The sequence below is a fragment of the Anolis carolinensis genome, unplaced genomic scaffold (genome assembly GCF_035594765.1).
Source record: "Anolis carolinensis isolate JA03-04 unplaced genomic scaffold, rAnoCar3.1.pri scaffold_10, whole genome shotgun sequence".
In the NCBI taxonomy this organism is placed as follows: Eukaryota; Metazoa; Chordata; class Lepidosauria; order Squamata; family Dactyloidae; genus Anolis; species Anolis carolinensis.
In genome coordinates this window covers 7912182-7937030 of record NW_026943821.1, presented here as the reverse complement: position 1 = coordinate 7937030, position 24849 = coordinate 7912182, and the positions used below count along the sequence as shown (strand labels likewise).

At 43.7% G+C, this 24849-nt stretch overlaps 1 protein-coding gene and 1 long non-coding RNA gene across 12 annotated transcripts in view; one reads left to right on the top strand and one right to left on the bottom strand.

Annotated features, from left to right (window-relative positions):
* Positions 1 to 1054: 1054 nt before the first annotated feature.
* LOC134293857 (uncharacterized) overlaps positions 1055 to 24849 on the bottom strand; it is a 31700-nt gene continuing 7905 nt past the window's right edge. The window contains exons 3-5 of one of the 2 annotated variants that reach the window (XR_010000833.1): positions 19503 to 20229; positions 16674 to 18313; positions 1055 to 2269 (exon numbers count right to left, since the gene is read on the bottom strand). This is a non-coding gene — a long non-coding RNA (uncharacterized LOC134293857). Of the gene's footprint in view, positions 2270 to 16673; positions 20230 to 24849 lie in introns of both variants that reach the window. The other variant, XR_010000832.1, reaches the window with a different exon arrangement.
* Positions 2071 to 24849, top strand: part of LOC100557052 (cation channel sperm-associated auxiliary subunit gamma) — a 63318-nt gene continuing 40539 nt past the window's right edge. For all 10 annotated transcript variants that reach the window (XR_010000824.1, XR_010000826.1, XR_010000827.1 and 7 more), the window contains exons 1-7: positions 2071 to 2286; positions 4294 to 4347; positions 5366 to 5510; positions 18206 to 18329; positions 18925 to 18994; positions 19611 to 19766; positions 24456 to 24627. Coding sequence is in view for 4 of the 10 variants with exons in the window: in XM_062962785.1 (XP_062818855.1) it covers positions 2071 to 2286; positions 4294 to 4347; positions 5366 to 5510; positions 18206 to 18329; positions 18925 to 18994; positions 19611 to 19766; positions 24456 to 24627 (937 nt within the window). In the remaining 6 variants the exon portion in view is untranslated. The remainder of the gene's footprint in view (positions 2287 to 4293; positions 4348 to 5365; positions 5511 to 18205; positions 18330 to 18924; positions 18995 to 19610; positions 19767 to 24455; positions 24628 to 24849) is intronic.

Genomic DNA, 24849 nt, shown 5'->3' with positions numbered 1-24849 from the left:
GCTTTAACCCCTTTGTGGAGTTTCCTTTGCTGTCTGTGCCCCTGTTCGGAAGATTTCAGTTCACTTTCTGTCCCTCAAAATTGTATTTTGAAAAAAAATGGCTTGTTGAGAAAACAATAATTGGAGTGAAAGCTTTGGAGGAGACCCCTTTTCCCCCTGATAATAACTCTTCCAGGAGTGAATTTCCGTTCCGAAGGGCAGATTTCTCTCATGTCCTGTTGTCTCATCCCTGTTCTTAACCAGGAGTTGTTTGTAAGTTGGATGTTTGTAACTGCATGTATTCTTCAAACACTGATTATCTGCTCCGGCTTTCTTTCAGGTATTTCACAACCAGTTGCCTCTCTTGCTTAAGCTTCCTTGTTGGATTAAAATGGTCAAGTCTGCCCACTTCAGCTAAAGGTTCATCTACACATAGAATCATAGAATAATAGAGTTGGAAGAGACCACATGGGCCATCTAGTCCAATATATGTTAACAGCAGCAACAGTTGTGTATGTGCTACTGTGGAAATCAAGGCTATCTTGTCAACCGAATATTAGATTGTTAAAGATGTATGTTTTTGACTCCTGCCTACACTGCAGAATTAATATCATTTGTCAGCCCTTTAACAGTCATGGCTCAGTGCTATGGAGTCCTGGGAGGTGTAGTTTGACAAGATCTTTAGCCTTCTCCCAAATGGTACTGATGCTTCACCAAACCAACTCCTAGGATTCCATAGCATTGAGCCATGGCTGCTAAAGGGGTGCCAAAAGCATTAATTCAACAGTGTAGATGGAGTCAGAAGCATCTTCAACAATCTAATATTTGGTGGACAAGATAGGCATGATTTCTCACTGTAGTGCGAACACAATTGTTACTGCCGTTAACATATATTGTTCTGTAGAATTCTTCTGCATCTCTTTTCATATTGATCCTTTAATAGTCCCGATTCAATCATGCAATGTATTCCCATTCAGAAGGTTTTGGCTTTACTGCATATGGGGAAAAAGGTGTCCACTTTCTTTAGACAGTTCCAACAAATATTAGATCCTTGTTGATATCGTTTTAAACACAGTTTCTCAGGTATGCAATACACAGCCTTTATTGGCATACAACAGCAAAATCACAACACAGGCATATACAACAGGAAGTCACAGATAGAAAGGAAAACGATAAGAGTTACCGTACTAATCTCAAGACTAAAATTTGCAACAGTCTCACAAAAGAATGCATCAAGTGTTGTTTGGAAGATAACAAATTTTATGACACCCCTGCTGTCGAGAACACTTAAAAATGGAATTCATATATTTTATCCATATAATTTCATATTTAGGGCATACAAACAGAATGGTGAAGTGTGTCAACAGAAACTAAGTCACAAGAACAAACTTTTGGAACGTTCTACGTTCTGTCTCCCATCCGAAAGAGCTAACAGCAAGCAAAGCCAAAGCTTTGCTCTGGGTGGGATTAATTGAAATTAAAAGATGTCATGATTTCATGCTCACATGGAATTAATGATGTGGTAGGGGAACAAGTTGTCTTTGCTGCAAGAGTCAGATTATGAAAGTCAAAATCCAATGTTAATACAAAGATAAAAGGACATATAATGCCTTCTAAGGCCCCATCTATACTGCCATATAAAATCCAGATTGTCTTTGAACGGTACAAAAATAAAAATTGCCTTCTAAAAACATTCAAAACCAATTTAGGAACAGGTCTGAAGTCTAATTTGGAAGCATAACAGAGTATCTTTGTACTCCATATGTGAGATTAAAATGCTCTCTGAAACGCAATCCTAAAGCAGTCCTAAAATCCAGTCTGGAAACAACTAAGGTTGAGCAGTTCCAATTCTAATAGTACATTTATACTATAGACTGCTGAGATTCCTTCCCAGCTCCATAGAATCTCGCTATTGTATATCAAACCTCCCTTCTTTTTGAACACATTGAAGTGTGATCAAACATTGGGCAAAAGGGCTACAATGTCAGGCAATAGGTATGTACACATGAAGCTCAGAGAGTGACTTAAATAAGAATCTGCATTCTGTGTTTATTTGTCCATTTGGTAGGTTACCCTCTGAGAAGATCTGTCATGTGGAGATTTCTTCTGGCCAGGCTGCTCCTCTTTCTCCTGCAGCCAATATATACACTCTCGGACTCAGATTGTAAGTGGATGGCTGTAGTCAACAGATTTGATAACCTCGGAGGTGACCGGAGCGTCTTCTTTCGGCAGCATGAAATTCCTTCAGTAGCGGAAATCTTCAAAGAGCTGGTGGATTCAGCCATAGACCCTGATGACAAAAATGCAGTGAGTACTAGCAGCCGTGTTTAGAAGTGGGAGATGAGAAGGGTTATTGCGTTACATAGGTCTTCAACGGAAGCTGTTTTCACACTGCATCACATAAAGCTCTTCAGGGCTCCATTTACACTGACATATAATGCCATTTGAAATGGTCAGTGTAGACTTGTATAATGCATGTTATTATATAGTCAGTGTAGACTTGTATAATGAATGTTATTATATGATCAGTGTAGACTCGTATAATGCAGTTAAATTGCATTATACGAATCTGCGCTGACCATCCAATACAGTTGCAAACTGCATTATATATGACAGTGTAGATTGGGCCCCGGAGTGGGGATGGAAGTGAGATACAGGAGTCATATGAAACCTGTCCCCGCTGGTTTTGCTTTTAATTACTCTGATTTTATCTGCTTGTATTTTAATGTATTGTCCATTATTTTATTTTGTGTATCGTTGGAATGTTTTAAGTTTTTGTCAAATATGTTGTGTTGTTGTTTCGGGCTTGTCCCTGTTGTGAGCCGCCCCGAGTCCCTTCGGGGAGATGGGGCGGGATATAAAAATAAAGTTTATTATTTTTTATTATTATTATAAGAACGTTAAAACTACTGGTTCAGACTGTGTGCTCCAACATTCTGTTTTCAGATGTCCCTATGGAAAGCATACAAGCAAGACATGATCCCAGAGAATTTTTCAATTTGTTTTCACTAGCAAACTCTTTTTGTCTGACACTGGACATAATCCACTCCAGCCCTGACATACTTTTATTTCTGGACACCGGGAAAAGAATATTATCTCAAACCAAGGATTTAAATAGTTTTGTTGTGTTTTTCTCTCCCGTTGCCTCCTTGTGGAAACATCGAGAGGAAAAAGTTATAATCATCTGCTGAACCTTAAATGTAAATTCTGTGAAAGCACTAGGTCGCAGCAACCAGGGCAGACTCATGCCTTAGTTATTACCTGGGAGGAAGAGTATCAGGTGCTGTTGGCCAATGGTTTCATATCCTATAATAGGAAGAGACCACATGAGCCCTGTAGTTCACTCCCCTGCCGCATAGGAAAAGCGCCCCCAACAGATGGCCATCCAGCCTCTGCTAAAAAACCTCCAAGAAAGGAGCTTCCACCACACTTTGAGGCAGAGAGTTCCACTGTTAAACAGCTGTCACCATCAGGAAGTTCTTCTTCGTGTTCAGTGGAATCTCCTTTTCTGTCATTTGAACCCATGGTTCCATTCAGGGCAGCAGAAAACATCCTCTTTCTTATGATATCCTTTCAAGTATTGATACACAACAATCATGTCTCCTCAACCTTCTCAGATCTTAGGTTTCTCAGATATTTTGAACCTCATCTCCCAGAACTCCAGATTATTGGCCAAACTGACTCCTGGAAGTTGGAGTCAAAGGCAGATAATCCTTGAGTCTTCCTTCCTATAAAGACACTGTAGTTGAAAGAGTTGTCATAGATTGACAGGGGATTTCAAAGCATATTGTTTCCATTTAAAGACATTAAAATAATGAAAGGAAACAGTTCACTGAACTGAGAGCACTGCACACAACTGACCAACATCTACCACCCACCCAGCTCTAGCTGTATCCCTAAGGAAACTGTTCCTACTTACAAAGGAAAAATAATCCAACTGCCATTGAAGCTTGTCTCTTAAAAGAGAAAGTTCACACCAAACTATCTGAAATAGGCTTTTGTCTCAAGCAGGCCGGACAAGAAACCAGAGAAAGGGAAGAGGGTGATTCTAGGTAGCATGGGTCCTGCTTACTGATTGATGAGAGAGAATTCTTCAGGTTAGGATATCCTGCATCTCCAGTAGGAAAGGGTTATTTGTGACAAGAACTAATATTGGATTTATTCAGGGTTGCGGTCATTTAGAATTTTAAATGATGGCTCTGCAAGACTTTGTGGTGATGGGTTGCTGTGAGTTTTTCGGGCTTTGTGACAATGTTTCTCAACATTGTGATCTTCAAATGGAATCTGCTGTTGAAATAACCCCCTTTTTTACAGAAATACCTGGGCTTTCCATACTACTTGAAAATTAACCTGACCTGCAAAACACTGGTAAGGGCATGGCTGCAAGGTTGGCAAAGGTGAGGTGAGACGTGAATTCAAATTTAAAAGGTGCTTCCTGAAGCCAGGGCCGGCCAGAGATAATTTTAAATATTAAGCGGGGGGGGGGGGAGCGCCCCCCTGCCGGCGCCGTGGGAGGCGTGTTCATGTGCCGCGGGAGGCACATGGCCACGCCTCCTGCGGTGCCGGCGGACCCCACCTCCTGTGTCCTGGCCCCGCCTCCCACGCTGCTCGCCCTGACCCCGCCTCTCACGCAGCCAGGGTTGGCCCCACCTCCCGCGCTACTCGCCCTCGCCCATCTGGCCTTTTCCAGCTGGCCAGACTGCAGCGGAGGTCCCTCCAGGCCCACGCTGCGTGAGAGGCGGGGCCAGGGCACGCTGGGCGGGAGGCGGGGCACCGCCCTGATGGTGCCCCGCCCCCCACCCAGTGCACCCTTGCCTGGCTGGCCTTTCCCAGCCGGCAGCGGCCATGTGGAGCTCGCTTGTCGCCGAACAGGCCTTCCTGTTCACCGGCGGGGGAAGCCTGACGGCGCCCCCCGGGGACCTGCACCCAAGGTGGCCGCCTCACATGGCCTCCATGGTGGGGCCGGCCCTGCCTGAAGCCCATCCACTGTTCCAACAGTGTGGAGATCTGTAAATCTGCAACACTTTCAAGCCATTGCTTTTAATTATTAATAGGAGTTTGTGGTTTTACTGTTGCTGAACAACTGTACTCATTTGATTAGTTGAGTTTTCAGAACACTTAGTGGGAAGTTTTATTGTGATTTAAAAGGCATTTTAGGGGAAAGAAAATTGAAATATTTTCTAAATTGGGTGGGAGTTTTTTTTTCTTCCTAGAGGGCTATTGAGGGGAGGAGGATCCAAATATGGTGGAAATGCTTTCAACAACCCTCTACTGGCTGTGAAAACAGCCTTGGGGAACTGCATGCTGCCCATGAGTCATGCCTTGGCCACATCCGCTCTAGAGTTACCACTCTGTAAAGGTTGTTTGTACTTCTCTCCCGTTCCAGGACTCTGCAATGGCACTTCGGACAGCTCACTACACTGGATTGAAACCGGTTGTGACTGTCACTTTTGAAGAACCCACCCACGCTGTGCGTCAGAAACAAGAACAATTGCAGATCAAAATGACGGCAGCTCCGTACAGGATAAAAGGTATTTTGATACCATTGGGGGTCACATCATCCTAAGGGCCAATGGGACCAAGGAAGCAGGTGGTATAGCAGGAAGTGCCTAATTACATCTGGTTTTCTGCAGAGTTCAGAAAATAGGTTTTCCAGTATGGAATTTTTAATTCATTATTTTGATTGCTGAAACACCAAAGAGTGCTATTTCTCATCATTTCCATATCCACACAGTAGAATTGTAGCAGCTTGATATCGTTAGAAATGTGGGAGAGAATTTTAGCTGCTGTTAATGGCCATGTAGTAACAATCAGGCTATATCTGATTGAGTTTGACCCAACTCTCCAGGAAGTTTTGCTGTCCAAGTTTGCATCCAAGAACTTCTTGGTTGGCATCATGCTATTTATTGTTTTTCTTCAATTCTAAGACACACTTTTTTCACAGGTGCTTTTAAAATAAATCTAAATCAAGCTTTTTTTTTTCTTTTGGTGGTATTGAAATTAGTGTGCGTCTTAGAATAGAAGAAATATGGTATTTATTTATTCTTCTGTGGCTCAGTGTTGCAAAGATTAGGTAAATCTGCATTCGACTCTCATTAGAACTCAGCCAGACTGTGAATGTGAAAATAAAAATGGCTAATAATCATTATACTTTTTGAGCTCTTTGGATAATAGGAGGGGCATACATTTCAATTCATTTGTAGTTACAGTAGAGTCTCACTTATCCAACATAAACAGGCCGACAGAACGTTAGATAAGCAAAATTGTTGGATAATAAGGAGGGTTTAAGGAAAAGCCTCCTACTGAGGAGTCTGTGTGTGATCATGGTGAATTCCAGGGCTTATGTAATAATAATAATAATAATAATTATTATTATTATTATTATTATTATTATTATTATTATTATTATTATTCTTTATTTGTAGATCACCCTATCTCCCTGAAGGGACATAGAAATGCAGGCAGTTCAAGATGAGATAGAGGTTGTTTTGAATTCCAATGTTCATTCCTTAGCAATAGGGGGAAAGTCCATTTATCTCGGAACTGGCCTTCAGTTGATAGGGAGTTTTCCCATGATATCAGATTAGGTCTCCGCATGGAGTGAAGGATAAATTAATTAGGTGTTTAGAAAGACTCAGTGAAAAATCCTTGAAACCCAGGCGTGTGAGGCATGATCTCATGGCTTCTTGATCGGGCTTGGGCTTAAATTAAGTGATGTTTACTTGGTGTCTCTCAGAGCAGACAACACTGCCAAAAGGTTCAGGTTTGTTGCACCCCAAGGCAGCGCGAGCACTCGAAAACCAGACTGGAGCCAATATATCACACAAGCCGTTTATTGAAGCAGAATATATACATATATCTATATGCATTTAAGGTGGACAGTCAGAGTAAGAAATAGTCCTTAATATATATTCAATAGCAACCCAGAAAGAGTTCAGCAATGTCCAAATTGTAATCCACAAGTGAAGCTCGATAGCTTCCTTTTCAGAAATCAAAGTCTGTCCATGAAACAATAGCAGGAACAAATCGTTGCAAATCCACTTGAAAAGTCCCATATCAGGATCAAGGAAGCTAGGTAAACAAAGCAGAGTCAAACTCGATTCAGGAACAAGGAAGACGTGGTAGCAAGGCAAGGTCTACTTGGTAGTTGTGGCTCGGCTCGGCTCACCTGGAACTGGGAACTCATGTCAGGCAAGGAGCTGGAAACTGGAACCTCTTCTGAGAAAAGGTGTTGCAGCCCAGGCAGTGAGAGCACTGAAAACCAACACAGAGACCAATAATCTTTTAATATCTTTATTAAAGCAAATAATAATCCCAAAATGAAATGGTGGAAAAGTTGAGCAAGCAATAGCCCTTTAAGAAAAGTTATAAGATAGTCCAGAAATGTCAAGGAATATGTCCACTATTAGAGTCCAAAGTCCGGAAACCGAAACACACTCAAAACTGATGATAGCCTTTGAGTGGGGAATAAAGTCAGCAAGCTAGGCAGATGAGCAAGGCAGGATAGTGGGTGAGTGGAGAACACTGGGGCATGAATGGAAGAAAGGTGTTAACCCCTTGCAAGCTATGCCCAAAACCACAAGACCTCGATCCTCTCGGCTGGTGCATGAATGAAGGAGAAGGCAGACCCTTTGGAGACCCCAGGATGTTCACCACAAGCTTCTCCTTGTTCCAGCATGCCTTTATTTGATCATATTTAGAATCATAGAATAGTAGAATTGGAAGAGACCTCATGGGCCATTCAGTCCAACCCCCCGCTAAGAAGCAGGAAATCGCATTCAAAGCACCCCCGACAGATGGCCATCCAGCCTCTGCTTAAAAGCCTCCACCACAGCCCGGGGGAGAGAGTTCCACTGTCGAACAGCTCTCACAGTGAGGAAGTTCTTCCTGATGTTCAGGTGGAATCTCCTTTCCTTTTATCCACTCTTTCAGGAATTCCTTCATCCTTTCTGCCATTATACCTGTAAAAATTTTATAATCTTGGTTCAGTACAGATATGGGTCTGTAGTTTTTCATTTTAAGGGGGTCTTGGCCTTCTTTGTATATCATTGTTATCATTGCTGATCTCCATGTAGCTGGGATTTCTTGGTTCTCTGTAGTTTGAAGCCATTGTTCCGTGTCCTAGTCTGCAGGGCAGCAGAAAACAAGCTTGCTCCCTCCTCCCTATGACTTCCCTTCACGTATTTGTACATGGCTATCATGTCTCCTCTCAGCCTTCTCTTCTGCAGGCTAAACATGCCCAGCTCTTTAAACCGCTCCTCATAGGGCTTGTTCTCCAGACCCTTAATCATTTTAGTCGCCCTCCTCTGGACGCTTTCCAGCTTGTCAACATCTCCCTTCAACTGCGGTGCCCAGAATTGGACACAATATTCCAGGTGTGGTCTGACCAAGGCAGAATAGAGGGAGAGCATGACTTCCCTGGATCTAGACCCGGGGTCCTCAAACTTTTAAAGCAGAGGGGACGGTTCACAATCCTTCAGCCTGTTGAGGGGCCGAATTATCATTTGGGAAAAAAACCCAAACAAATTCCTATGCACACTGCACATATCTTATTTGTAGTGCAAAACAACAACAATAACAATGAAAGAAAAATACAATATTTTAAAATGAAAACAATTTTGACCAAAATAAACCTATCAGGCTTTCAATAGGAAGTGTGGGCCTTCTTCTGGCCAATGAGATAGTCAGGTTAATTAGGATTGTTGTTGTTGTCTGTCTTCAAGTCATTTCAGACTCTGGGTGAGTCTAAGTCTAAAATTATTTATTTATTCATTTACTATGTTTATTTACTACATTTATATCCCACACTTCTCACCCCGAAGGGAACTCAGAGCAGCTGTATGTACATACAATATATTATATTGTCAGCTCACTACAGCCGCTCCTGAATGAACACACGAGACTCTCTGGGATATCACCAGAAACTTTACTGCAGGAAACATAAACATCAGAAAAGCCAAGAATGGGAGGCTCCGGCCAACCATCCTTTATATACCCTCCCCCTCATTTGAAAAGTCTCTTCCCGCTCAGCAAAACCTCGCGCAGATTCCCCGCCAAGTCCAGCAGCCGTTTCTTCTCCGAGTCCTGAGACTCAGGTGTCTTATCAATGTCAGTGACCCTGAAACTCAGAGCCACATCCAGGCTCTAGTAGCAGGGTTCTGACATGGCGTCCTCCTCCCCTTCGTCCTGGAAGGAAAAGATTTAACACAACTATTGTTCTCCGCTGTCCAGAGTTCCTTTATACTTTTTTAACAGGCTGCAATGGAATACCGGGTGTACCTTTCCTAGGTCCTTGGGTAGCCTCAGCTGATAGGTCACTTCGTTTATTCTTTTCGCCACCCTGAACGGCCCTATATAGCGTGGAGCCAATTTCTTAGATGGGAACCCCAATTTCAGGTTTTTTGTGCTCAGCCAAACCAGATCTCCTTCGCCCAATTTGTCCCCCTCTCGGCGCCTACGATCTGCAAAGAGCTTGTACTTCTTTTGCGTTTCCCGCAATGCCTCCACCACGTTCTGCCACCCTTGCTTAATTTTAGCCGGCCATTCCTTGTCGGTCTGGCCCTCTCCTTCCTTCCACTCGGGTAGCCTGGGGAAAGGTGCCACCTCCTGTCCGTATACTATTTCGAATGGGGCACGACCTGTGGCCGAATGTACGGCCCCGTTAAATGCCATCTCAGCAAACGGCAGAAGGTCTGACCAATCGTCCTGTCTATAATTGGTGTACATCCTCAAGAATTGGCACAGTGTTTGTTGGGTACGTTCGACCCCCCCCCCCCCCCCCCGTTGGTCGCGGGATGAAAGGCCGAGCTCAGGTTCCTTTCTGCTCCTAACAGCTGTAAGAATTTCCCCCAAAATTTTGCAGTGAATTGGACTCCCCGGTCGCTAATTATTTTGTCGGGGCACCCATGTAGGTGATATACATGCTTTACATACAAATCCGCAAGCTTTTCAGCCGAGGGGAGTTTTGGCAGGGCCACAAAGTGCGCCTGTTTTGAGAATAGGTCCAATATTGTCCAAATGTGTCTGTGGCCTCTGCTGGGGGGTAGTTCGCCTACAAAATCCATTGCCACGCATTCCCATGGCCTCATGGGCTCCACCACCTTCTGCAATAGCCCCTGGGGCTTCCCAGGTGGTGTTTTGCCCTCTGCACATAATTCACACTGCGTGACGTACCCCCTGGCGTCTTTCCTCATTCTGGGCCACCAGCATTGTTTGGCCAACAGTTTAATAGTCCTGGTAGGGCCTAGATGACCTGCACCCTTGTTATCGTGGCATTTCCTTAACATTTCTTGTCTCAAACATTCAGGAATATACAATTTCTTATTAACAAACACCAAATCCCCACACAGTTCTCCCTGTTCTTTGTTTGTTTGTAACCATTCGTCCATTCCATATGCTCGCTTCAACTCTTCCTCCCATATTTCTCCTCCCCCCGTGGAAATGGCAGTACGTTTGTTTTCTTTGGCCGCTTGTGCTCGAGTCAGTACTGCCAGGCCCCATTGCTTATCTAGGAAAAGGCTCCCCTCAGATTCCTGAATTCCTCCCCCGTGCTGAGGCATCCGAGAGAGAGCGTCAGCGAGTATGTTGTGTTTCCCCTGGAAGAACTTGAGTCTGAAATCAAAACGGCTGAAATATTGGGCCCATCTAATCTGCTTCGCTGATAGTTTGCAAGGGGATCTCAGATATTGTAAATTTTTATGATCAGACCACACCTCAAACGGTATTCCACTCCCTTCCAGAAAGTGTCTCCAGCACTCTAGTGCTTTCAGAATCGCTAAGGCTTCCCTCTCCCAAATCGGCCAGTTTTTTTCTGTATCGCTAAACTTTTTCGACAGATAGCCACATGGCTTCAGGTTCCCCCCCTCGTCTTTCTGCAGCAGGACTGCCCCATATGCCCGGTCTGACGCATCGCAATGTATTACAAAGATCTTAGACATATCAGGGTGCTGTAGGACAGGCTCCTCAGTAAAACGTTTTTTTAGGGCTTCGAAAGCTTCCTGGCATTCTATTGTCCAGGTCAGTTTGGCCCCAGGGGCCTTCACTTTGGCTGTTTCTCCCCTGCCTTTAGTCTTTAACAAATCAGGTAATGGCAAAGTGAGGCGCGCAAAGTCCTTGATAAATGTTCTATAGAAGTTTGCGAACCCCAGGAAGGATTGCAGCTGCTTCCGTGTTCTGGGGGCTTCCCACCCCCTTACGTCTTCCACCTTGGCAGGGTCCATCGCCACTCCCTGGGAGGAAATCCTATACCCCAGAAAGTCTATCTGGTCTTTATTGAACTCGCACTTGGCAAGTTTCGCATACAGTTTCGCTTCCCTCAACTTTTGTAGGACTTCCCTGACTAGTTCTACGTGTTGCTCCTTGGTCCGAGACATTATCAATATATCATCTAAAAAAATAAAAACTCCCTTGTACAATAATGGATGCAACACTTCGTTGATTAATTGAATGAATGCGGCCCCTCCCCCGCATAAACCGAATGGGAGCACACAATAATTGAATAATCCGAAGGCGCAGGAGAAGGCCGTCTTCCACCTGTCCTCTGGGTTGATCTGCAATTTATGGTAAGCCTCAATTAAATCCAATTTAGTGAATATCTGTCCCTCCGATAACTGGGCGATCAAGTCCTTCACTAAGGGTAGAGGGTATTTATTTACAGTACTGATTGCATTCAGGCCTCTGTAGTCAATGCAGAGCCTCAGCGTTTGGTCCTTTTTCCGCCTAAACAACACAGGTGCCCCTAAAGGGGAATTCGAAGGTTCTATGAAACCCCTCGCTAGGTTTTTATCAATGTACTTTCTCAGTTCCTCCTTTTCCCTAGCCGACATCGGGTATATCTTTGCCTTGGGAAGCGCTGCTCCTGGGACTAGCTCTATTTTCACTTCAACCCTCCGCTTCGGTGGGAAATTGTCTGCTTCCTTCTCGTCAAACACGTCCACAAAATCACGATACTCTGGGGGTAATATATCTGCCAGTTCTGCTATTCTGATAGAGTCTTCCTCCCCCCTTTTTCCCAGCTCCCTCTCGACTTCCTGGCTCCCTTCTTCCAAACTCATCCCGAAAATCATGCTCTTATCCTCCCAGTTGATTTGCGGGTTGGCCTGCCCCAGCCACGGCATGCGTAGTATAACATTATAGTTGGCTATTTGTGATATCACAAATGACACCTTTCCTTCCCAACTCCCTATCTTACACTTTACATCTTCGGCACTGTGCCTAGCTAACGATCCTGATGCTGTGGATCCGTCCAACTGCGAAAATGCTATTGGGGATTCTAGGCTCGTTCTTTCGCATCCCAATCCCCCGGCTAATTCAGGGGAAATGATGTTCCTGGAACATCCACAATCCACAAACGCTTTGCATGTTGCTTGTTTGCTGCCATTTTCAAGCTGAATGGGGACCACTATCATAGCTTTGTCCTGACTTACCAACCCCCCCGAATGGTGCCTCATCGGTGGTTCTTCCTCGGCGCGTTTTCCTGCCACGGCTCTTGGTTTGGGCGGGCCTCCGCCTTCCCCTTTTCTCTGCCAGCACTCGGCAGCCCTGTGGCCCAACCGGCCGCACACGAAGCAGCCACTCCTGCTGGCGCTCACGTTCCCTCTCGGCTCCGCTCTCCTCCCGATTGGGGTTGATCCCTCCTTCCGGCTCCCCTCTTTCATCTGCGGCCGTTGCTGTAGCCCTCCTCGGTGCCTCCTCGCCTGGGCCAGCGATGTCTCGACGCGCCCCGCCAGCTGAATCCATCCGTGCAGTGTGTCAGGCTCATCAGGATGCACAGCCCAGGAGAGGATCTCCCGCCTGAGCCCCTCTTTGAAGAGTTCCATCTTTGTCACTGCAGACCATACCGACCTCTGCCCCTGGGAGACGGTCTTCAACTTCTCCCTCACCCGGATCTGCTCCAATGGATCTCGGAAACGGGTCTCCAGGGCCCCCATAAAGCGTCGGACTGACCCCAGACATGGGTCGCGCGGCGCGTGCAGCTGAACGTACCAGCTAGCCGCTCCCCTCTTCAACACTGCACCAATGGCCCGGATCCGGCTGGATTCCGTTCTAAAAGTGTGAGCATTGTCCTCCATATAGCCCCTCACCGTGGTAAGGAAAAAATCCAGTTCAGAGGACTCTCCCCCAAACTCGATCCTTAGTTCCTCTCGTCTCGGTAGGAGTCCCTGTGGTGGCAATCCCCAATCCTCCGCCCGTCGCAAGCCCCCTTGCGGACCAGTGGGCCCCGCTGCTGTTTCTCTTGGCCCTGTGCCACGCCCGGCATTCGCCAGGGGCACTAGGGTCTCAGCTGGGAGCGTAGCCGGGATTCTCGGAGGCTTTTCCCCTTCGTCGTCACTCTCCTCCACCCGCGTCAGGCTTGTTTGGGTCTTGGGTCGGGCGCCGGGCTCCTTTCGCATTCCCCTTCCCTTCGGTTCTGGGAGGTCTGCAAAGCCCTGGCTGCTTCCCACGCTCATGTCCCACATTGAGCCAGCCCGAAGTTCCCTTCCTCTCTCTGGCTCCGCCAAAAACGCCAGGCGCTCCATCGCCCTCGACATTACTGCCAGGGTGGTCTCCATCGCCGACATCCTCTCCTCCAGAAACACCATCCTTTGTGGGGCTGGGGAAGGTAAATCTTCCTCTCCTCCGGTGCTGTCTCCCTGCACCACTCCACGCCTCTGGGTTACCCCATTCGGCTGGGCATAAGCGGTGGATGACACCAGGGCTGCCAGCTGGTGGAACTCAGCGTCCGGCTCGGGAGTGGCCCTTCCCGACCTTCCTCCTCCTGCGCCCAAGAGCTCTTCATCCTCCACTTGCATGTTGCACCTCACCGCTACAGCGGGATGGTGTCCGTAATTCTTGGCTTAGTGTCAGCTCACTACAGCCGCTCCTGAATGAACACACGAGACTCTCTGGGATATCACCAGAAACTTTACTGCAGGAAACATAAACATCAGAAAAGCCAAGAATGGGAGGCTCCGGCCAACCATCCTTTATATACCCTCCCCCTCATTTGAAAAGTCTCTTCCCGCTCAGCAAAAGAGACTCCCCGCCAAGTCCAGCAGCCGTTTCTTCTCCGAGTCCTGAGACGCAGGTGTCTTATCAATGTCAGTGACCCTGAAACTCAGAGCCACATCCAGGCTCTAGTAGCAGGGTTCTGACATTATATTATTAGCATAACACAATATTAGCATTATATATTACTATATTGAACTATACCACTATACTGTAATATTATATGTAATATATAACATATAAGAAATATTATTATATGGTATTATAATTAGTATTATATTGTATAAAATGATAATATTATTATCAATATCATAAGTATATACAATATATTATATTATTAAAACTGATATAAAAAATTTATATTATAAATAAGGGTGGGGACCAGGTAAATGACCTTGGAGGGCCGCATCCGGCCCCCGGGTCTTAGTTTGGGGACCCCTGATCTAGACGCTATACCCCTATTGATGCAGGCCAGAATCCCATTGGCTCTTTTAGCTGCCGCATCACATTGTTGGCTCATGTTTAACTTGTTGTCCACGACGACTCCAAGGTCTTTTTCGCACACACTGCTGTCAAGCCAGGCGTCCCCCATTCTGTATCTTTGATTTCCATTTTTTCTGCCGAAGTGAAGTATCTTGCATTTGTCCCTGTTGAACTTCATTTTGTTAGTTTCGGCCCATCTCTCTAGTCTGTCAAGATCATTTTGAATTCTGCTCCTTTCTTCTGGAGTGTTAGCTATCCCTCCCAGGTTTCAATTTTGAATTTATATACATTATTACACCTTTTTTTCCATAACCAAGGAGAAAAAGACTTCACCAATACATTTGTTAGTTAAATGCATTGTATGTCTTTGTGCAATATATGACTCTTGAAGGGCCACAACATCAAATTTGCACTTCTTTAAATAGTTAAATAGTCTTTTCCTTTTATTAGGGGAATTTAGTCCATTAATATTATTTGAATAACATTTCAGTTCCATAGTTTAGCTCTGGTTTTCATATTCTTCATCCATTGTCCCCATTTCTGGGGGTGGTAATTTGGTCATAATTTCTGCTTTTTCAGGAGATTTTGTTCTTGCCCTTTTTTTCCTCTCTCTTTTGATCTCTTGCTCTGTCTGTACCAGTACCTCACCCTCTCTCATTAGTTTTTTGTAGAATTCTTTTGCCTTTTCTTCGGAAGTGATCTAGTATCTTTCTTGTTTATAAGTCATCATGAAACCTTCTTTTCTTTCCCACCTAAAGCGAATCTGTCTTTTTAACTCTTCAGTGAGGAATTGGTATTTTTTCCTTTTCTGTAAGGTACTCATTGGGAACTCTTTCAATATTACTATTTTTTCCCTTTGTATCTGATAGTGTTTTTACTGCTACTTCTCTTCTCATCTCTACATTTTCTTTTAGAAAATTGGACTATAGTGTCTCTTGCTACATGATTTTTTTGAGAAGTTAGTTGTAATTCTAAAGGTTTTGTCAATATTCTCCTCCATCTCTTCATTTGTCGTCTGAATTAAGTCTGCTAAGATTTGGGTTTCAATCATTTTTAAATTTTCTTTGGGTTCTTCTGGTATATTCCTTATTCTTATTTGGAGTTCTAATTCTTTGTGTTCAATTTTCTCCTGTCTTGCTTCTAATCTTGCATTTCTCATTTCTAATAATTCCAGTTTTCTTTCAAATTTATCTTGATTCTTTTCCATTTTTTGTTTATCTTCTTTGATCTCCTTGATGCTCATCTGAAGTTCGTTCATTTCTTTTTCCATATCAGTAAGGTCTTCTGAGAGGTCCTTTTTCATGCTTGCCATCTGTTATTGTAGTATCTTCTGATTTTCAGCTATTTTCTGCAGTTCCCGCATAATATCTTTTTAGTTGGGTTCATTTCTTTTTCCATATCAGTAAGGTCTTCTGAGAGGTCCTTTTTCATGCTTGCCATCTGTTATTGTAGTATCTTCTGATTTTCAGCTATTTTCTGCAGTTCCCGCATAATATCTTTTTAGTTGGGTTCCTCTGTTAAGGAGTTTTTCCTCCCGAGTGGTTTTTTGTCTTCTTTCTCCATTCTTGTTTTTGATGAATGCATTTCCAGTTTTTCCTTGCCCTTATAATGCCTTGTGATTATTTATTTGACTCCAATATAATAGTTGGGGTTGATCAAGAAAGGTCGGAGTTGATTAGTTGCTTGATCACTTAAATAAGGGTTAGTTGATTAATGTTCCACTAATAGGTTATATATATCAAGTCTATTACTTAATTAATAATTCTTAACTTATCAATGGGTCTTTAGTTGATTATGCAGTCATACAGTTCAAGTAGTTAATCAAATAAACAATTCAGTAGAAGGCCATATACTAGACATAAAAACGTAAAAGCAATTCAGTATTTAAGTTGCTCCTCTGAATCAGTTTGTCCCCACCAGTTAATTTCTCAGTTAATCAACAGACAGGTATTTAATCATCAGACGGATATTTCATCCCCCTTTGTTTGTTCTACTATCAATATGCTATAGAATATTGCTCTGTCTTTAATTTATTCCAGCCCTCAATATCCAGTAGACTTTAATTAATAGATGAACCTTTCTTTTTATATCAATATCTATTGGGGACCTAAGAGGTTTTATAAGCTCTCTAGCCGGTGTGGGGGTGGGGGGGTGTTCTTTCTTACTCTTCCCTTCTTCTGTTCCTTATTCAAGCCTTTCTTTATGGTCTCTTTGTGTCCTTATACCTTGTAAACTGAGTCCATCTTCTTTCTGCTTTCTCGACCCTCGTATGCTTCTCGTTCTGGTCCGTCATTTCGTCTGCTTCTCGTCCTTGTCTTATTATTTGGGGGCGTCTTCTTGTCGTCCTTGTGTTACCTTATTCATCCTCAGCTCGGTGATTTCCCCTCTCGGCCTTGACCCTTGTGTTTATTTGCGGGCGTTTTGTTGCATTACAGTCAATACTGTCACGAAGTACCATCTCCTCTCCCTCTTCTACCCAGGCCGGCTGATTTCTCCCGTCTGTTTTGGTCCTCTTTCTCCCTGTTTTCTGTCTCTTTCAGTTCTCTAGGCTGCTCTTAAGTGTCTATAGTTGGTGTTCTTTCTTTCTATTCCTGCCCGGGGTGTTTGCTTTATTCCCTCCAACTCACTTCCGGTCAAGCCCAACCAGGCACTTCCCTGGAGTCACGTGGTACTTAGCTAGACAAAACAAATTCCTCTTCAAGATCGATGTACAATTTTCTTATCTTTGAGGGCTTCAGTTTTCTATACCGCTTCTGCCTAGTTCCAGTTTTTCCAATTTTCAGCTCCAATTTCTCTCAATACTGTCCTGATTAATTAGTTTCAGATCCCAAATCTTGACTGACTTAACAATCAGTCTTTAATTCTTTAAAAGCCAGAGAGTGTTAGGATAGGCAGCGAGAAGCACTCTCTCCCACCACCACCCTCTTATATTGAGAATGCCTCCGTTTCTTCCAGTACCTTTCCTTTCCCCTTAAATCCATGCACCTTACAACAATTTCTTTCGTAAGTACTTACATTTCTCTTATTTTAGTTTCTTCATCTCTTGGAAAAGAGCGGCTAGGCTGCTGTAATCAGGAAAGGGGTCGATTCATTGCCCGAGCTTGCCTCCTCGCATCCCGCAGCCCGTTGCCCCTCGTCCGGCTCCCTTGACCAGCCTCCTTGAGGGAGATCTGGTTCTTGGGGAGTTTTATTAGGGGTCCTAACGGGTTTGACAGACTTTCGAGCCTCAATCTGCTCTAGGGAGGTGAGCTTGCACGCTCAACCAGGACGTTTTTGGGAGGCTTGTGTCTGAGCGCTCTCGAGACACTCAACCAGCCGCCATGCTGCCGCTCTCGGAAGTCGGTGCTACGGATTTTTAAGAGGCCTGAATAGAGGGTGAAAGGGAGAAACCAGCCAAGAGGAAGACACATCAAGCAAACCCTTGCTGTGATCACCTTCCATCTGGAAATCTATGTCCTTACTGTAGATCCAGAATAGACTTCCACAGTCACTTACGGAATCACTGCCAAGACTCTGCTCTTGGAAGACAATCATACTCGACCACAAGTGATTGCTTGTGAAATGTGTTTTCCCCCTAAATACTCAATGAAATGTATGCCAGTTCCAGATAGTGAATGCCCTTGGCATGTGGCAATGGCTTTGCAAATAAATCCGCAAAGTTACCCACCCACCCGAATTATTAATACTAATTAATATTATTTGATCAGTTGTAATGCACTTGTGTTTTTGTTTTCTGAATATGCCGTGTCTCCAAAAGGTTGCAGAAGTGAAGAGGTTTGCAGGATGTGCTGGTGCACGCCGATGCCCTTCATGAATGGCAGTGTAGTCATGGATGTGATGGTGGGAAGCAATCACCTTGGCTTCCCTGTGGACGATAAGAGGTGAGAGAAATGCTTTGGTTTGTGATGAAACATTGAACATATAGCTTGATTGAACACAATTTTGGGTGTTCTAATCTCTTGGAAAACATGATTCCCAAGCTTGGGCACAACGGGTATGTGTGCCAGGTTGGTCCACATCCATCTTTGGTGGCTTCACAGTGCTTGCAGGATGTGTGTTAACTACATCTCCCATCATACTCTGTCATTGACGGGAGTCACAGGGTTCTGTAGATAGGGCCATCTTGGAAAATACAAACATAGGTTGATACATACCTACATATATACTACATACATGCCTACATGTATATATTGACATTATTATACACATAGATATGAACATGATTAAATTAGCTGGTTTCTCTCTTCCTTTTGAATCATGTCTCTTAGAATGGAGACTTCTTTTACAATGGGTTAGAATCGTGCTGTTGTTCACATGTTGTTAGACTTCAGACTTAACCTGCGCAGCCTACAGTGAGCAGTATTGTGAATTACAATCCAACAACACTTGAAGGATTGGTGGTTTTTTCTAACATAACAGCATAAAAGGTTCTGATTCCTGTGATTTTTAAAATTCATAATATTTTCTTATTTCTAGGTTTTCTATCAATGTAAATGGATATATGAGAGCAAGTAGAAAAAGAATTAGGTTCAGGATTGGGAGAAAGGTAAATCCCTTTGGTTGATGAGGGTTCAGCATTCACAGAGGCATCTGAGTTGTTATTGTTTCTGTTATCATCATTACTAAAATCACCCTCATTGGTATTTTCCCCAATATTGCCCTTTCCCTTACAGCTCAACATACAAAAACGGTAATTAAATATGTTTTAAAAATATTTTGAAAAATAAATATGTGGAATGAAAAATATTTAAACATTTATTAAAAGATAGGTTAAAAATGGTAAAGGGCATACAGTGCTTCTTTGTTTTGGCATGGAAGCCATGATCAGCAGCCTCAAGTACTTCAGTCCAGGGAAAACTTTGCCGTATGGTTGTGCCACACGTATAAAAAGGGCTTACAGGGGCAAACATGGTATGGAGACAGCACAGAGAAAAATTCAGTATAAGTTTGGGACTGCCTGCCTGCCTGCCTGCCTCCCTCCCTTCGTGGAGCAGCATTACAATATATCACCATAGTCTGCAGCCAAATGGGGCACAGACGATGCAAAATTTTACCATAGATCCTGTAGAATGTATTATTTGGGTCTCTGTAGCTTCATTATGCAAGAGAAATGTTAATTGTGTCCTGATGTTCTCTTCTCTGGCCTCTTTGCGTCCAAATAGCTGAATGTTTTGAGGAACTTCATGTCCCTGTCACATCCGTCGCGTCCCTTGTGGTACACTCACGAACGAGCCCCTGTGCTCATCCTTGGTGACATCTCCAGAAACAAGGTTGTCCTCTTCTCAGACACAGGGTTTGAAGATTACTTTCTAATAGAGGTGAGAGATGATGGGGGTGAGTTGGGTGGGATGCAGGACTCAGGAAAATCATGGCGGCCAGCCTCCCCGGTTTCCTTCTCATTCAAATCTGATGGTAGTGGCAGTAGCAATCAAAAATTCAACCCATTGGTTTGGCCACAGCTGACTATGCAAAACATACCTTCCAGGTTTGGAGGTAGAGAGGCCCCTTGGCAAATCTCTAGAGCTCTAAGGTCTCTGTATGGAAGGAAATCTGAGGGGCAAACCTTGTTGGAACTCAACCACATCCTGCACAAGCTTTTAGTCTTGATCAAGGATATAGATAAGTGGATGAGTTAGTTGGCAGAGAAAAGCTTTCCCACATTGGCCTCTCTGTCTGCCTGTCACTCTGTTCTCTCCTCCTATCACCTTGCTTGTTAGACTGATACATCTCGGGGACAAGGGACAAGTCTCTGATCCATTTTGTTCTTCTTTTGTTCTTCTCCTGGGAACATGAAAAGATACAAGATCTGTGCCTAGATAGATAGATAGATAGATAGATAGATAGATAGATAGATAGATAGATAGATGGGCCTTATTAGCTTTCCCCTTTAGGTATTTAGGTATGTAGTTTATAACTTTTTAGTTCGACTCTGCTGCTGAATTGCTTAAGCTCATTCGCTCTGCTGCTAGCATTAGACTGGTCTTATCCGCTTAACTGCTGCTCCTGCTATTGTTACTGCTTTATATATTTTAAATGTGTTTTAATTTTTGAAAATTACCCCCAACACCTCTGCTGCCCAGAACTGCTGCCACCGCCAGTGCCTGACCCCTGTAATAGTACAAGCCCTGAAACCCCAGGTTTTGCCCCTCAAATCTTAGGGCCTGAGATAGTTATCATGACACACAGTTGATGGTGGTTGACGTAATGTTTTGGGAATTACTCTGGGGCAATAACCTTTTGGAAATAAATGGCAATCATAACCTTATTGAAAAGGAAAAAATGATGTCATAGCCATTTTGCAAATATGAATCTCTATGAACAAGTGGAGATCACCTTTTGAAAACCATTAGTGAATAAAAGTATGACCTTGTTAGATTTCAACTCTTTGAACAAATGATATTCACAAGCATTGATGTAATGGCACACAGGTAACTCAGCTATTAAACTGAAGAACCATGTCTTTGAACAGCCAAGGACAAAGACATGCCACAATAAAAATATATTTGGTTAGCAAAGGATGGTTGTTTCTTTATAAATTGCAGTTGTGGTTACCCAAAACATATACACTCCCTTAAATAATAATAATAATAATAATAATAATAATAATAATAATAATAATTTTATTTTTGTACCCCGCCACCATCTCCCCAGAGGGACTCGGGGCGGCTTACAGATATAAAACCAACATACAATAATATCAAATACAAAAGCACACAAATAAATTTAAAAGGCATTAAAAATCACAATCATAATAAAACACTTGAGAAACACAGCAAAAAAAACATAAAATGAGCTGGGCAAAGTGCACTGAGTGGAACTTGTAAACAAGAAGGAAGTTAAGGTGCTACAAGGTCATGGGAAGAGCCTTAGACCTCTTAGTTCAAAAACCTCTTAAAACCTCTTAGTTCAAAATATGCACTCAGAGATCAAATTAAGCACCAAAACATCATGTTTTACAACAAATTAACAGAAAAAGCAGTTCAATACACAGTAACATTATGTAGTAATTACTGTATTTACGAATTTAGCACCAAAACATTGCAATGTATTGAAAACATTGACTACAAAACACTGACTACTAAAAGGCAGATTGCGTTGGATAATACAGAATGTTGGATAAGTGAAGGTTGGATAAGTGAGACTCTACTGTATATACATTAATAAACAAATAGTGCAAGGCTTGGGAGGCTGCTATTTCCAACAAGCTTGGGGAATGGTTGATGTGTTGATGAACTTCATTGCTATTGTATCCTGTAGTGAACCTTGGTGAACTGTGAATCCCTGGACTGACTCTTGACTATGGCTTTTGGATTACCCTTGTACTTTGGCTTCTGTGACTTGACTGTGGAACTATGACTATTTATATATTTATTTTATTTACAGTATTTATATTCCGCCCTTCTCACCCCGAAGGGGACTCAGGGCGGATCACATTATATACATATAGGGCAAATATTCAATGCCCATATACACATAGAACAGAGACAGACGCAGAGGCAATTTAACCTTCTCTTGAGGGGATGTTCAATTCTGTCCACAGGGGGGAGCAGCTGCTTCATCATCCACTGTGACGGCACTTCCTCATTCCAACATCGTAAATTAGTTAAATTTGCCTCCCCACTTTATAAGTGGTACCTTATTTCCTACTTGATAGATGCATCTATCTTTCGGGTTTTATTTATTTATTTATTTATTTATTTACTTTTCAAACTTATATGCCACCACTCCCCTAGGGCTCAGGGCGGCTTACAAGAACCAGCTAAAATCCTCTTGGTTGGTGAAGAGCTGCCTGGAAGGTCTACTCGATCCCTTGAGTAATATAATCAATGGCTCTCTTGAACAGGGGGTCTTCCCAGACAACCTAAAAGGCAAGGGTTCGTCCCTTGCTAAAGAAGCCTAGCTTGGATCCCATGACCCTTGCCAACTATCGTCCTGTCTCCAACCTTCCACTCTTAGGTAAGATGATAGAGCGGGCTGTGCTGGGACAATTGCAACAATTTTTGGATGATACAGCCGGCCTGGACCCTTTCCAGTCAGGCTTCCGCCCTGGCCATGGGACGGAGACAGTCCTGGTTGCCATCACAGATGAACTTCATCGCCAGTCTGATAGCAGCGGATCAGCGCTACTGGTACTTCTCGACCTTACCGCAGCGTTTGACACCGTTGACTACAATCGAATGATTCACCGTCTCGCCATGTCCGGAGTTCGCGGTCAGGCCCTCAATTGGTTCAACTCATTTCTGCGAAACCGGAGCCAATGCATGGAGTATATGGATCAAGTCTCTGACAGATCTTCCCTCCTATGTGGGGTACCCCAAGGTGCAATTCTCTCCCCTCTTCTCTTCAACATCTACGTTAGACCCCTTGCTAGTTTGGTTCGGAGTTTCGGCCTAGACTGCTATCAATATGCGGACGACACCCAACTCCTTCTGCGCTTGGAGCCTGGAGCAACGTCAATACCAGACCATTTCACCTTATGTCTGGAGGCTCTGTCGAACTGGCTACGTGCTAGTAGACTGAAGCTGAACCCGGCGAAGACTGAGATTCTCTGGCATGGCCGCTCGACTGGTCTGACCCATCTGTTACCCACCTTCGATGGTGCTGCCCTATCTCCTTCGCCTACCATTAAGAGCCTGGGTGTCGTTTTGGATTCGCAGCTGACAATGGAAGCTCAGGTCGCTGCTGCCAGCAAACAGGCCTTTTTCCACCTACGACAAGCGAGGCAGCTGGCACCCTATCTATCTGATGAGGCTCTGGCAACAGTCATCCATGCCACGGTCACGTCTAGGCTGGACTATTGCAACGCCCTGTATGTTGGCCTTCCGATGTCCACGACCCGAAAGCTCCGTATTGTTCAGAATGCGGCAGCCAGGCTACTCACAAGAACACCCATGAAATGCCATATAACACCAGTGCTGCAGCATCTGCATTGGCTTCCAACTGATTACCGTGGTCTATATAAGATGCTAGTTCTGACTTTTAAAATTCTTTACGGCCAGGGCCCACTTTACCTTAGGGACCGTCTCTCCTTCTCCCATCATCGGAGGTCGCAACGACCATCCCAATGCAACTTACTTTACATACTGGGTCCTAGAAAAGTGCACTTGGAAAGGACCAGACGCAGAGCTTTTTCTATTTCTTCCCCTGCCTTATGGAATGCCTTGCCGCCCTATATGAGAGCCATGCGTGAGTTAGGACCTTTTACCCTAGCACTTAAGACCTGGCTCTTTACTAGAGCTTTTAATCTATGTTAATTTTATCAATATTTGTATGTTTGTATTTTTATCCTTTACTATTTTATCTTGTAAATCGCCTAGAGCATCCTGGATGGAGGGCGATTAATAAGTAATTAAATGATGATGATGATGATGATGATGAAAACCAACAATTTAAAAACATCTTAAAACATATTTAAAAATATCTTAAAAACATCCTAAAAGCACCTTTTAAAACATCTAACAGGGTTGCTAGGTCAGCAACAAGCAGGGGCTTTTTTTTTTTAATTGGCCACGGGCTGGCCTCGAACTCATGACCTCATGGTCAGAGTGATTTATTGCAGCAGGCTGCTCACCAGCCTGTGCCACAGCCCAGCTCTTGCTCCTTGGAACATTCATCTGTGAAACCTTGTCATTTGACCCTTGGACTGAACCTTTTGATTTCTGTATACTGCTGAATACTGACCCAGCATTGTAGTACGCTCCTAGTTCACGAAACTTTGCTTTATATCTTGTAGCGGTAAGCTGTTGGAACTCAGACCTTGAAAGCAGTTTAGAAATTATGTATGTGTTTAAAGTAAAATAGTTTGGTATTGTTCTTGTTTCATCTCTGCCTGCATACCGGCAGAGCTGTGGATCATGACAATAGCCCTGAAATGAAGCGATCTAAGTTTAGACCCAACAAGAAAAATGGCAAACCCTTACATGGGAATTTCCCTTTTGCTTTCAGCCCACTAGGAGTTGCCTCCGTCTCCTCATATAAGATGTGTCTTGCCTCCTTTTCTACTCCAGGTGGCCATCGACAGCTGCAGGATTGACTCCATCACCTGCAAGAAGACGGCTTTCTCGCCTTCCATTGTTGACACTATTGCGACAGAAAGCACCCTCTTCATCCGGCAGAACCAACTGGTCTATTACTTTGTGGGGCATTACCCCATTCTACACATGAAAAGCCCAGGTTCAGGTAAGTGAACCTGAAAAAAGCAACAACAACACAGGCCATAACAACCCGTGTTTGACCAATATGCAGGGTTTTTTTGGTTGTATTTTGTCTTTTCCTACCTGAAAGAATAATGTTATAATTTTAAAGGATTCTCTTCCTTTGACTCTTCATATTTTGCACTCATCAACCGTTATTAGAGATAACACAAACTGAAACTTTTGCCTGGCACTGATTTGCTTAATT